This window comes from Dendrobates tinctorius, unplaced genomic scaffold, assembly GCF_039654945.1.
Source record: "Dendrobates tinctorius isolate UK_male_01 unplaced genomic scaffold, ASM3965494v1 ptg000051l, whole genome shotgun sequence".
In the NCBI taxonomy this organism is placed as follows: domain Eukaryota; kingdom Metazoa; phylum Chordata; class Amphibia; order Anura; family Dendrobatidae; genus Dendrobates; species Dendrobates tinctorius.
The window spans coordinates 7,168,727-7,183,444 of record NW_027361719.1 but is presented as its reverse complement, the minus strand read 5'-3'; the positions used below and the strand labels follow the sequence as shown (position 1 = coordinate 7,183,444).

Below are 14,718 nucleotides of genomic sequence, written 5' to 3'. Positions count from 1 at the left end.
GATCATCCCCACACACACCCCAAAACCACAAATATGGGTATACAGGTCTTTGAAATGCAAATCAGTCTACACTTTTATATCTTCTATCTCTTGTTGCATTTCCAAAAAATTAGGGATTTAATATATATGTAAATCAAGTGTTTATTGCTCTGGACATGACAGAACGCTTAAGGCCTGTTTCACACATCAGTTTTTTTGTGTCAGTTAAAATCTGCCAAAATGGCGGAAAGCGGATCCGTTGTTAACTGATGTGAACGGATACTACCGGTCCGTTTTTTTTGACTGATCCGCCGAATGAAGAATTTTAAAGGAACCGCTGCCCGGGAAGGAGAGAGAGAGAGAGATCCGGATCCTGCAGCACAAAAAACGTTACATGGTCCATCCAGGCATCTCGGCGGACGCAAAAAAATTGACGGATCCGCAAAAAAAGGATCCTACGGATGGCCATTCGTCAAGATCCGCCGGTAATGCAAATCAATGGGGAAAAAAACGGATCCGCCAAAAAAATGGCGGATCCGTTTTTTTGAAAAAACGGCGGATTTTGACTGATGGTCAAAAATGGAAGTGTGAAACAGGTCTAAGAAGTCACTGCCTCTCAGTGTTGTCTCTTGCAAAGCACTACCCTCTTTAGCATGAATGATATTTTGCCACGAACTACAGGAAACATCTCACCTCTGTAATTGAAAACAAAGGTTTCTGTACCAAATATTAAATTCTGTTTTTCTATTGTATTGAATACTTATTTCATGAAATAAAATGCAAATTAATTATGTAAAAATCGTGTAATGTGATTTTCTGGATTTTATTTTTAGATTCTGTCTCTCGCAGTTGAAGTGTACCTACAAAAAAATTACAGACCTCTCCATTCTTTGTAGGTGATAAAACTTGCAAAATCAGCAGTGTATCAAATACTTATTTTCCCCACTTTTTCTTTATACTGATATGATTGAAGATTTGACGTTACTTCCACCTATATATTGTGAACACATCTGTATTTTATACTTTTTTAAATTCACCGGCAAATCCTGGGTAATATAATTAGAAACATGCATTTCCAACACTTACACTGTTGATCCAGGAAATATAAGAGGAGACTTTGGTAAATACGGATGGTTTTTGGTAGTAATTGCACCCGAGTGAAGATCCAAAGCTGACAATACCATGGACCTCGTAGACACCACCGACAGCACAGTTGAGGGGTCCACCAGAATCACCCTGATATACAAATTATAACACAAAGTATGTGATACCATCAATGTCTGCTCTGATGGATTATCTATAAATACATTTAAACAAAACAGAATATATGACTGTATGTGTCCTCATGTTAGTCATGTATTTAATTTTATGTTTAGAATGATGATAAAAATGATATGACAGTGACGTCAAACATTGTAAGAAGATACAACTTACATTGCAGGAAGACTTGACTCCGTCTCCACCAGCGCAGACCATGCTGGTCTTGACAGTGCTGCCCCACCAATTGCTGAGAGAGCAGGTTGAGTGGCCAACAACAGGCAGAGTAGCTTGCTGGAGAATAGCAGCAAGATTTCCACCAGCTGCAAAAAGTATTATAAGATGGATAGACTTTTATTATAATCACTATAAACACTGTCGATACTACATGTAATTTCCATTTTAGAGCGGCACCATACTTGATAACTCTCCCTTAATGTCTTTGGGGGCTGCCAGTAAAAGAGATGGCCTTCCAAACAATTAGCAGATCTCCCTGGTCACAAATGACCCCCAAAACCTCCAATAAAACTACTCTTACAGGACGTACTAACATCAGATTTAACCTCGATATTGATACCCACATTCAGGGGGTAGGTAACAGTTTGTGAAGGTGGTAAAGAGTGGAGGAGCTGTTCAGACCACTCCCATTGAGGATCTTATTGTAGCATAATGTATTGATATACAGTATGTTGTATCTTGTTTTACCTGCTCTGTGGCCTTCAGCACTTAGTTAGCCTTCAGATGGGGTTAATGGTTAGGTCTGCACATATTGTCTCATATTGAGTTCATGTGTCATAAAAACCAGACGCGAGCCCCGGGAACATGATTGCGGACACCGATCAAATGCCACCGGCACGATATGTGAGTTTAAGCTTTTTTATTTTATCAGTGCCAAGCATGGGTAGGAGAACGGGTTGTCCAAGTAGTGGACAAATTTTTTAAGGACTGTTTCATCAGTTTAGATTTTTTTATGTCACTTTTCTTTTTTTTGTCTTGTGTGTGTCTTTGTCTTTTTTTTTGCTGTGTGTTCCGTTTGGCTTGAAGAACGGTGGCATCACTGATGTGACTGCTCCCCAAACCATCTGGATTGTCGTGGATCAGATATAGATTATCTTCTACTCTGACAGGTGAGGAATATGGTGTTTTTTATTTTCTATTTTATAGTAATAAATGGGTGAAATAGGGTGGGGAGTTTTATTTAAAATAAAGGACTTTAATCTTGCTGTGTCTTTATTGCAATTTTACTAAGGGGTTAGTGATGGGGGCATCTTATAGTTCCCTCTCCATTACTAGCCTGTGGGCTTCATGTCAGCTGACATTACAAAGATGACATCAACCCCACAACTATTACCCCACTTGTCACCACACCAAGGCAAAAGGCATGAGCCGGGGAAAGCACCAGAATTGGCACATCTAATAGATGTGTCTTTTCTGGAGCGGATGCGGGCTACTATTTTTAGACTGGGAGACGGCTAATATCCATGGTCCCTTCTAAATCTGAGAATACTAGCCCCCAGTTGTCTGCTTTATCTTGGCTGGTTGTCAAAAATGGGGGTGACCCTACACTGTTTGTAACAAATGACGTCCGAGACCTCAATGCGATTAAAAGTTCTGGTCTTTAGTTGAGTGACGTTCAAAAAAGAGGACTTGACGGCAGACAGCAAGCAGAGGAGTGACTGTAGTGGGGAGTATTCATTTTTTTACCAATACTCACTTCATCGCTCACCTATCCAGGCCACATTATAAACTTAAGATGGAACAAAAAACTAACAGTGCCCTAATTGTTCACTTCTTCCTCCAACACATAACTTGCTGTCCACCAACCGGTCATCTTATTTCCACTGTCGTGCGCTTCTTCACTATAATCCAGGACTTTTGGTCGTGTCCATTCCTCAGAGGTCACATCACATCATGCATTGACTTCTGAGATTTTAGTGAGTATAATGACGAGGATGGAAATGTGGCGCACAACAGCGGAAAGAGCACCGGTCGACAGGCAGAGAGCAGTGAATGGAAAAGTAAGTGATTTGGTGAGAATTAGTTCTTTTTTTACATCTCACATTTGTAACTGTGAATTTTATGTAAATCAGTTAATTTAAATGAATTTAAATCTCCTGGTCCAGATGAATTACATCCCAGGGTACTGAAAGAGATAGCAGAGGAAATTGCAGAACCACTAGCCAGAATCTTTGAAAAATCATGGAGAACAGGAGAAGTCCCAGAAGATTGGAGAAGAGAAAATATCCCTATATTCAAAAAAGGAAAGAAGATGAAGCAAGGGAAATGACAGGCCAGTGAGCTTTACTTCTATACTTGGAAAGATCATTGAACAAATTATTAATCAGCATTTATGTAAGTACTTGGATAAGAATGCAGTAATTAACCAAAGCCAGCATGGATTTGAAGCACACAGGTCATGTCAGACCAATCTAATTTCCTTCTGTGATGGAATCACTGACTGGGAGGATCATGGAAATGCGGTAGATATAGTATATCTTGACTTCAGAAAAGCATTTGCTAAAGTATCTCATACTATCCTTATTGAAAAAATGACCAAATATGGGATTGACAAGGCTACCATTACGTGGATTCATAACTGGCCCATTGATCGTACTCAAAGAGTGGTAATAAATGGTTGCACATTATATTGGAAGAGTGCTAACTCTGTAGAAGGCAGAGAAAGGATTCAGAAGAATCTGGATAAGCATGAACACTGGGCAGCGGCTAATAAAATGGTATTTGACAGGGAGAAATGCAATACCCTACATCTGGTCAACTAAAGTGAAAATTACATCTACAGAATGGGAGGAATAGAACTTAGCAATAGCATGTGTTAAAAGACTTAGGTATACTAATAGATCAAAGACTGCATGAGTCAACAGTGTGATGCAGCAGCAAAAAAGGCAAAGTTCTGGAATGAATTAAAAGGAGCAGGGAGTCTAGATCATGGCCAGTAATTATCCCCACTCTACTCCTCCTTGTTCAGACCTCATCTGGAATATTGTGTCCAGTTCTCGGCACCACATTTTAAAAAAAGATGTTGAAAACCTGGAGCATGTTCAGAGAAGAGCTACTGGGATGGTGAGCAGACTGCAAACTATGTGCTTACAAGTAACAGTTAAAAGAGCTGGGGATGTTTAGCTTGCAAAAGAGAAGGCTAAGTGGAGACTTAATAGCTGTCTACAAATATCTGAAGGGATGTCAGAGTGTAGAGAGATCATTCTTATTCTCATTTGCACATGGAAATACAAGAAACAATGGAATGAAACTGAAAGGGGGAAGATGCAGATTAGATATTAGAAAAAAGTTTTGACAGTGAGGGTGATCAATGAGTAGAACAGGCTGCCATGAGAGGTGGTGAGTTCTCCTTCAATGGAAGTCTGCAAACAGAGGCTGGACAGTCATCTGTCTGGGATGATTTAGTCAGTCCTGTATTGAGCAAGGGGCTGGACACAATGTCTCTGGATGTCTCTTCCAACTCTAACATTCTATGATTCTGTGTTCGTAAGTCAGAAACTGCCTATATATGAAGTTTTTACTAACCCCTTAAGCATGCAGTGCAAACTTTTTAATGTAAATTCATGCGGAAATTTGCAAAGTGATTGGAACGCTAAGTCCATTTAGCAAACCTACTACATGTTTTTCATGATATGATTTTGCATTTGATAAAGGTGTCCTTTTGTATACAATGCATCAGTTAGTATTCATTATCAGATTATTTGGTGCAGCAGAATTAAACTATCTGGAAGAGATTTTACAGGTAGAACTTACTGCTGGTTCTTCCCCATCCGGTAACAACGCAGTTGTAGTTGTGGGCCAGGGTAGAGCCACTTGCTGGCAGTGCTGCCACTCTCACGTAACTGTTCAGGGAAGCACTGGAAGCCAGCCACAGGATAGCAATGTCATACCTGTATAGAAAGAAAAGAAATGTATTTAGGTTCATAGTAATTACACTTGTTATAGAAAAGAAAGTTTACTGACAATGTCATATCTTGTGATAGCACTGCAGCCTTGCAGCACTGGGGTCCTCGGTTCAAATCCCACCAAGGAGAACATCTGCAAGGAGTTTGCATGTTCTACTCGTTTTTCTGTGGGTTTCCTCTCACACTCCAAAGACATACTGAAGTTTACATTTTGAGCCCCAGAGGGCACAGTGATGATATCCGTAAAGTGATGTGGAAATTAATGGTGCTATATAAGTGAGTAAAAAAATATAAATTAAAATATTATGGGTATTTTAATACAATGATTAGTCCTAACTTGTTGAATAGCCATGTTAGACCTAGCAACCATCTTGGACAAACTCTAGGCAACTAAAGGCCCCGTCACACACAGCGATATCGCCAGCGAGATCGCTGATTTTGTGATGCCACAGCAATCTCGCCGTGTGTGACATGGATCAGCGACCGGCCCCCCTGCCGGGTATCGCTGATCGCGCTCCATCATCCTGGGCCATTTTTTGATTGTTGGTCTCCCGCTGGCCAGCGCGCATCGCTGCGTGTGGCAGCGAGAGACCAGCGATCAGCAACGCTGGATGCTGGTTTCCAAGGTAAACAGCGGGTATCTAAGAGCCGCGCGGCTCTTAGATACCCGCTGTTTACACTGGAAACCAACTTGCTCGCTTGTCCTGATCGCTGGGGCTGTCTATGTGACAGCTCACCAGCGATCAGCTAACAATGTCCCAGCGATCCCATCCACGTCGGATTGTTGGTGGGATCGTTGGGACATTGATACGTGTAACGGGGCCTTTACTTTGCAGCTAATGAGAGGCAGGTCTGGGAGCTTTAACAAGAGTGGAGACATAGTATAACATCAGTGCCATTAGTAGGTATGGATGGAGTCCTTAAAGGTTAATTGGAACAGCTGCAGGGGACTGTGATAGGTGAAAAATAGTAGTATATGGTAGTGAATAGTTTTTTTTTATGTTGAAACAAGAACAATAGGGATGTCAGTGTTTTAAGAATTATATGAATAATGACATTAACTAAAACGTACATGGTGTTTTATGGATTATAATGGGGTTTGTAGTAATATTCATAAATATTGTCATGTGGCATTGTCACTTGCTTGGTTTTAAAATACAACTTGTTTCCGCACTATGAGGTTATCATTTGTACACTTTTTTTTGTCTGCAGTATGTAGTTTCATTTGTATAACCATGTATAAAAAGCCCCTTATACAGCTGTCTGGGGCCAGACCATCGTCAGATCGCCCACCGTTGTGTTACTTGTCTGGACAACTGCGCGTGTCTGCGTGCTGATCCAGAGGAAAGCAAGGCAAATCACATGGAGGTTTGTGCAACCCTACAAGGATACATCTCCTCAGACCATCACTGATCCACCATCACCAAATTAGACATACTGTATGATATTGTGAGCAACATTAGGTTCACAACGGCATCCCTAAACCTATTCACATCTGTCACATGTGCTCAATATGAACCTGCTTTCATCTGTGAAGATAATATCACACCAAGGTCACATGCCAATTCAAGTGACCTGAGATGATTGGCAATTGAGCTGGGCTGCGAACCCATCGTCATCTCCTACCTGTCTTCACTGACTACTGATTCTGGAGCAGAAAGAATCAGACTTATCTTATAAGATATATCATAAAGTTTCTCATTTTCATGTGTAAGTGTGTACTATTGATTTATGAACTCAAAATTAAAACTAGGATTACTCTTTAATTCCTGCAGTAATTGGGGTTTATGTAAGATGGTTTGTCCACTTTAGTGTTTTTGGGACAGCACTGTACTTTCTGCTGGGATAAGCAGATGACACTTAATTGAGAATTTATGATTCCCCTAATCATGTCATCTGTCATGGGAGTTTCTTGTCTAAGTAGTACCATAGAGAAGAAGGCATTTAGTAGAATGTGCTTTCCCTTAGGCCTGTTTCACACTTTTTGTGTCAGTAAAAATCCGCCAAAAAGGCGGAAAGCGGATCCGTTCCTAACTGATGTGCACGGATGCCACCGGATCCGTTTTTTTTACGGATCCGCCGAATGAAGAATTTTAAAGGAACTGGTGCCTGGGAAGGAGAGAGAGAGAGATAAAGCAACTCAATGGGAAAAAAACGGATCCGCCAAAAAAAATGGCGGATCCGTTTTTTTCAAAAACCGGCAGATTTTGACTGATGGTCAAAAACGGAAGTGTGAAACAGGCCTAATCCTCTTCTAACATTTCACCCAGACTATTTTTGAGGGGACAATAATATAATTTTTACGTTTTTTACTGTTTTTGTAGTTGAAGAACATTTTATCCCCCCACCGAACACAAGGATCAGGCGACTGAATCCCACCTGAACAACAAAGTCTATTGTACGGTGCCTATGAGGGAACTGCTGTCTTGTTTGGTAGTCAAAAAAATCTGTTTAAAGTAAACCAGAGACAGATAAAAAAATTGACCCATAATATTAAACCAAGCCTTAAATGACTGTGCTGGATTTTTGTGAGCTAGTTCACTTTTTAATACATCTCTGCTTATTTAAAAAAAAAAAAAAAGACTCTTAAATAACCACCTAGTGACGACCACCATACACGTATAACAGATGTGCACTATCAATGTATGGATCGGGCTCAGGAGCTGAACCCGCTTCATGCAAAGTTATCAGCTATTTTGAGTATCAAGCACCCGACAGTATCTGAGTTACTTAGTATATGAGCTGATTGGCACTAGCTCCTATTGCATCACTGTGATCTTCTATGGTGGGTGTTTCCAACACATCTCCATCTCATCATGAATCAAGTCAGAGATGTAGGAGTTTAGCAGGCTGACTTACTGGTGATGCAGCAGAAGCATTCCCTCCTTTGATAAAACAAGCAGAGAAATGTATTCTTAAGCGGGAGTCACACATAGCAATCTCGCTAGCAAGATCGCTGCTGAGTCACAACTTTTGTGACACAACAGCGATCTCACCAGCGAGATGGCTGTGTGTGACAGCGATCAGCGACCGGCCCCCCTGCCGGTATCGCTGATCGCTGGAAGAAACCTCTGGACATTTTTTTGGTCGCTGGTCTCCCGCTGGCCAGCACGCATCGCTGCGTGTGACAGGCGGGAGACCAGCGATCAGCTGTAAAAAATAGAATTAAAATAAAAAATATTGTTATTCTCACCTTCTGACGTCCCGCGCAGCCTTCCTCTCTCCACGCTCCGGTCCCAGTGATCCTTTGCACGAATGACTGTGAGACTTCGCACTCCGGCGAGACCGTGACGTCTCGTGGTCATTCTCGCAAAGGATTACTGGGACCGGAGCGTGGAGAGAGGCGGGAATGCTGCGCAGGACGTTGGAACGTGAGAATAATAATATTTTTTATTTTAATTCTATTTTTTACAGCGATGGCAAGCGATGCCGGGCGTTCGGCATCTCTGTGCTGATCGCTGGTGAAGCTGTCTGTGTGACAGCTCACCAGCGATCACATAGCGACTTACCAGTAGTGTTGAGCATTCCGATACCGCAAGTATCGGGTATCGGCCGATATCAGCGGTATCGGAATTCCGATACTTAATTCCGATACTTTTTTCATATCGGATTCCGGGATCGGAATCGGAATAGGAAGTTCCCATCATGCTATGAGCCTGCTTGCTTTGATTAAGCCAATGGGAATCCTCCGAAGTGTGGGCACATCCTGTTAGGCATGTAGGCATGTTAACTATTGGCATGGCTGTGATTGGCTGCCGAAATGATGTCATGATGCACTATAAAAGCCACCGCAGCCGCCATTTCTGGTCACTCTGCTGTGAATTCAGTTAGGGACAGGCTGCTGTAGAAGACTGTGAGGGACAGTTAGAAATAGCGATTCTAAAAACAATATTGTGCTTTATCCAGGCTACATAAACCACCACTGTAGCTTGCTTTTCCCTAGCAGCGCTGTTTTCACAGCTGTCTGCAAGGGCTGTGTGAGTGCAGCTCACGCTGTGGAGTGGGTCCTGCAGCCACGTCAGGCTGTAGGCCACCCAGTGTGATCACTGCTGCCTCATACATCTTTTATTTTTTGAGCTGCATTTTTTAAATAATTTCAATCTAGTGTGCTTCCATCCGTATCCATATACGTTGGTTGCAAACACTAGTAGTAGACAGCGGAGCCTTTCTGCAGCCTTTCAGTGCTAGTGTCCACTTTGCTGCACTGTTCACGGCTGTCTGAGAGGTCTCTGACTGTGTGTGAGTGCAGCTCACGCTGAGTAGTGTGTCCTGCAGCTACGTCTGGCTGTAGGACGCTCAGCGTGCGTCACTGCCTCACACATATTTTTATTTGAGTGCAGCTCATTTTTTCTTCTATTAGTGTGCATCCATCCGTCTCCATCTACGGTGGTTGCAAACACTATATAGGAGTACACAGCGGAGCCTTTCTGCAGCCTGTCAGTGCCAGTGCCCACTTAGCTGCACTGTTGACGGCTGTCTGAGAGGTCTCTGACTGTGTGTGAGTGCAGCTCACGCTGAGTAGAGTGTCCTGCAGCTACGTCTGGTTGTAGGACGCTCAACGTGCGTCACTGCCTCACACATATTTGTCTCTGAGTGCAGCTCATTTTTTCTTCTCCTATTAGTGTGCATCCATCCGTATCCATCAACATTGGTTGGTTGCAAACACTATATAGGAGTAGATAGAGGAGCCTTTTTTTCTGGCTTGTGCCCTGCCGGCGCAGCCAGATTAGTATTACCCAATTTTTTTGGAGCCTCATCTTTTGCATTGTAGGTTACCTGCCTGCATTGTAATAGCTCCAAAAAGTTGGTGATACTATCAGTTTCAATTCTTTGTTCTCATACTTTGAGTTTGTTTCAAACAAAGAAACCACATAAAAAGTTCACCAAACACTACATTTTGAACTTGTGTAGGCCACATCAGCTCCTATTAAAGTCTAGTCCACACACACACACTTCATAAAATTAGTGTTTCTTGTACCTGTAACCAGCTGTTCAGGAATAAGCACACTAAGGCCCCCCTTTGTCCTTTTTTGCCTATCTTAAGCAGTCTTGCAAGATGAAGAAGGCAGGGAGTAAGGCGCGGGGGCGTGGGCGTGGGCGTGGAGTTTCAGCAGGGAGAGGACGTGGGGATTCTGCAGGGAGAGGACGTGGGGATTCTACAGGTAGAGGACGTGGGGATTCTGGGCCTGCTGCGGGCACCAGTGGATCAGCATCCCCCAGTTTTAGCAGGCAACAGTCCTTTATGCGCAGCTTTGTAGGACCTCAACGTACCCCACTGCTGCGGGAGGAACAAATTGAAGCCGTTGTCAGATGGATGGCAGCTAACGCATCGACTTCAATTACTTCCGCATCCTCTCAGGGTCAGAGCACCGAAGAGCAACCATCTGTCTCTTCACCACCTGCCAAAGTGCCCAGGCAGTCAGAGAGACATGGACAGGAGCCATCACAATCTCTACTTCTGTTCTCGGAATCTGTTGGCTTGGAAAGAGGGGGCCAGCCAAGCAGCATTCCTGAATGTGAAGAAGAGGGAGTATGCAGTGATGCGCAACTTCTTTGTCCCTCTGAATCTGAAGAGGCGAGTGGGCCAGTGCCTATGGTCAGCACACCTCAGTACGCATCAGATGATGACGAGACTCAGTTGCCACTTTCTGGTGCGTACGGTGCTGGCGAGACAACCCCGGAGAAGCAGCTGTTTGAAGAGGGGAGGGAAGATGATGAGGTCCTTGACCCATCATGGCGTGAGCAACAGGAAGGTGGTGGGAGCAGCTCGGAGGAAGAGATTCCCCTACCGGCCAAAACAGGAGGCAGAGGGAGGGGGAAGACTTGGTTGCCTGTACCCTCCACTTCGGCACCCGTTAGGAGCATTCCTCCTTCCAAAGGCAAACCGGGCGCTCACAAGAGTTGCAGTGCGTGGTCCTTTTTTGACACAGTTGCAGATGACATTTGCTTTGTCAAATGCAAGCTGTGTCATCAGAGAGTCAAAAGAGGGAGAAATGTCAGCAACCTCAATACCACAAATATGTGGAAACATGTGCGCACCAAGCACGAGTTGGAGTTGCATAGACACCCTCAAGACGTAGGCCAACGTACAGCACCACCTACCACCTCTTCAGTTCGTGTTGGGCCCTCTTCCTCCAGCTCACACACTGCTGGTTCGGCTTCCTCACAGGATCGCCAAGGAAGAACCTCTGCCACTGTTGTCCGGAGACCCTGTCAGATTCCACCCATAACAGCACGTTCCCATCCATCACAGCCATCGGTAGCACAGGCATGGGATAAAAGGCGCCCTTACTCGGCAAACCATCCCCGAGCACAGTCTCTGAATGCTGGCATTGCCAAACTTCTGGCAGTTGAAATGCTGTCATTCAGGCTGGTGGACACTGACACCTTCCGGGACTTAATGGCATTGGCAGTCCCCCAATACAACGTGCCCAGCCGCTTTTATTTCAGCAGGCGAGCCGTCCCTGCCCTGCAGAAACATGTTGAGGGCAAAATAAAACATGCGCTACTAAACGCCGTTAGTAGCAAGGTCCACCTGACCACCGATGCGTGGACCAGTAACCATGGACAGGGACGATACCTTTCCCTCACTGCCCACTGGGTCAATGTTGTGGAGCCGGGTACGGATCTGGAGAGTGGCGCTGTACGTGTTCTTCCAACGCCACGGATTGCAGGACTCCAGTCTGTACACATAGACTCCTCCTCCTACTCAAGTTCCTCAGAAACAGCAGAGCAGGAGCCTGTTACGACCGATATGAGCACAGCCGTGGCCAAACGTCAACAGGCTGTACTCAAATTAATTTCTTTGGGGAATCGAAGCCACACAGCGCAGGAGCTCTGGAATGCTATCAAGCTGGAGAGCGATGTGTGGTTTGGGCCAGCGAATCTCCAGCCGGGCTTGGTAGTGTGTGACAATGGCCGAAATCTGGTGGCAGCTCTTGGCCTAGGCAACCTCACACACATCCCATGTCTGGCACATGTTCTTAACTTGGTCGTGCAGAGCTTTCTGAGGGACTATCCGGATCTTGATGCACTGTTGCACAAGGTCCGCATAGAGTGCGCTCACTTGCGACGTTCCAGCACGGCAAGATCGCGCCTCGCTGCTCTGCAGCGACGATTTGGCCTTCCAGAACATCGCATCATATGTGACCTACCCACCCGGTGGAATTCAACGTTACATATGTTGGAGCGGTTGTGTGAGCAGCAGGCAGCAGTCATGGAGTACCAGCTGCATCAGGCGCAAACAAGTCGCACTGTGCTCCGTTCACACTTCAGCACCATTGAGTGGGCCTCTATGAAGGACATCTGCCTCGTTTTGCGTGCCTTCGATGAATCCACGCGGATGGCGAGTGCAGATGATGCACTAGTCAGCATGACTGTCCCCCTTATCTGCCTGCTTCAACAAACACTGCAAGCACTAAGGGATGAGGTTTCAGAAGAGGTGGAGGATGAGGAGTCCCAAATGCCATCTGCTTCTGGACAGTCTGCGCTACGTGTTTCCTCACAAAGGCCTAGGCAGGGGACACTTTGTGAGGAGGATGAGGAGGAGTCGATGGAGGAGGAAGACATCTCTCCAGAGGAGGGAGGTACACAAACCTCTACTCAGTATGTACAGCGAGGGTGGGGTGATGCAGAGCAGGTCGAGGTCACGCCTCAAACAGGGGACAGCGGTTCTTTGGCAGTTGGGAGTCTGCAGCACATGGTTGATTTCATGCTGCAGTGCCTGAGAAACGACCGCCGCATCGCCCACATTCTCGTCTCGGCTGATTATTGGGTGTACACCCTCCTAGATCCTCGCTACCGGGACAGCGTACAAAGGCTCATACCAACGTTGAACCGGGAGCGTAAAATGCGGGAGTACGAAGAGTCACTGGTGCAGTCCATAATGTTTTCCATTCCACCCGACAGCATTGTTGCAAGTGCTTTACAAAGCAGCTCTGTGCGTCGAGGCAGTGGAGGAAACTCTGCACAAAGAGGGAGCAGAGGCAGTGCCGCAGCACAAGGCAAGACCACTATGGCCCAAATGTGGCAAAGTTTTGTGTGTCCACCACAATTGTCTACACCATCAGCGACGCCTCGAGTCAGCAGGAGGCAACGCTTCCGTCAGATGGTGTCAGACTACATGTCTTGCCCTGTCGCTGTACTCCCAGATGGCTCTTCCCCCTTCAAGTTTTGGGTCTCTAAGCTGGATACATGGCCAGAGCTTAGCCAGTATGCATTGGAGGTGCTGGCTTGCCCTGCTGCCAGTGTATTATCGGAACGTGTCTTTAGTGCCGCAGGTGGTGTACTAACAGACCGTCGCACGCGACTATCTTCCGATAATGTTGACCGGCTGACTTTTCTGAAAATGAACAAGGCCTGGATCTCCAAAGACTTTGCCATTCCTCTTACAGACTAAATTAGTGGTTGGCAACTGTATCCAGGTCTGCTGGTGTGTTCATTTTTCTACCACCTGAACTATAATCCCTGTGCTTCAACACAGCCAGTTGTCGCTCAGATGTGTCGTCTGCACAGAGAAACACACTAGCTCCTGTGTTACTGGGGTTCAGTAATGCCAGCTGATCCCCTGCTGTGTGGACGGCAGAGTCACCAGCTCCATCAACATTCAAACCACTACTGATTTTTAACCGTGCCCAACTTAGGTCTCTGGCTCCACTGTCTCTACTATTTCCCCTGACCTCCAACCCCGCCATCTACATCTCTGAAGTGGCGTCAGCACAATCTACACTTGTTCCTGTGTTCCTGTGGCTCAGTCCCATCAGTTTATCCCCTGATGTGTGTCCGGCAAGGTCTCCTGCTCTGTCCACATTCCCATAACCAGTAGTGGGAATGAGGACAGAGCTGGCGAACTTGCCGGACAAACATCAGGGGATCAACTGATGGGACTGAGCACCAGTAACACAGGAACAAGTGTAGATTGTGCTGACGCCACTTCAGAGATGTAGCTGGCGGGGTTGGAGGCCAGGGTAAATAGTAGAGACAGTGGAGCCAGAGGCCTAAGTGGAGCATGGTTAGAATCAGTAGTAGTCCACAACCTCCATAAAAAACGCTGCCCATTGGCCTCTGCATGCGGCATGCGTAATCCTGGGCACCAACAGCGTCAGTTGGTGTTCAGAAGTGTCGTCTCCACAGAGCCAAACACATTCGTTCAAGTGTTAGTGGGGTTCAGCACTGCCAGCTGTTCCCCTGCTGTGGAGATGGCAAGTCTCCTGCTGCCTTCACCTGCCAAAATCCAGTAGGCCCCAGCCTGCTCCTCGCCTAATCCTGGGCTCCAACAGCGTCAGTTGGTGTTCAGAAGTGTCGTCTCCACAGAGCCAAACACATTCGTTCAAGTGTTAGTGGGGTTCAGCACTGCCAGCTGTTCCCCTGCTGTGGAGATGGCAAGTCTCCTGCTGCCTTCACCTGCCAAAATCCAGTAGGCCCCAGCCTGCTCCTCGCCTAATCCTGGGCTCCAACAGCGTCAGTTGGTGTTCAGAAGTGTCGTCTCCACAGAGCCAAACACATTCGTTCAAGTGTTAGTGGGGTTCAGCACTGCCAGCTGTTCCCCTGCTGTGGAGAT

At 45.7% G+C, this 14,718-nt stretch overlaps 1 protein-coding gene across 1 annotated transcript in view; it reads right to left on the bottom strand.

The window, feature by feature from the left end:
• Positions 1-14,718, bottom strand: part of LOC141091267 (chymotrypsin-like elastase family member 1) — a 30,052-nt gene that overhangs the window by 4,400 nt on the left and 10,934 nt on the right. The window contains exons 5-7 of the mRNA XM_073576729.1: positions 5,008-5,144; positions 1,414-1,559; positions 1,066-1,215 (exon numbers count right to left, since the gene is read on the bottom strand). Of these exons, the coding sequence (XP_073432830.1) occupies positions 1,066-1,215; positions 1,414-1,559; positions 5,008-5,144 (433 nt within the window). The remainder of the gene's footprint in view (positions 1-1,065; positions 1,216-1,413; positions 1,560-5,007; positions 5,145-14,718) is intronic.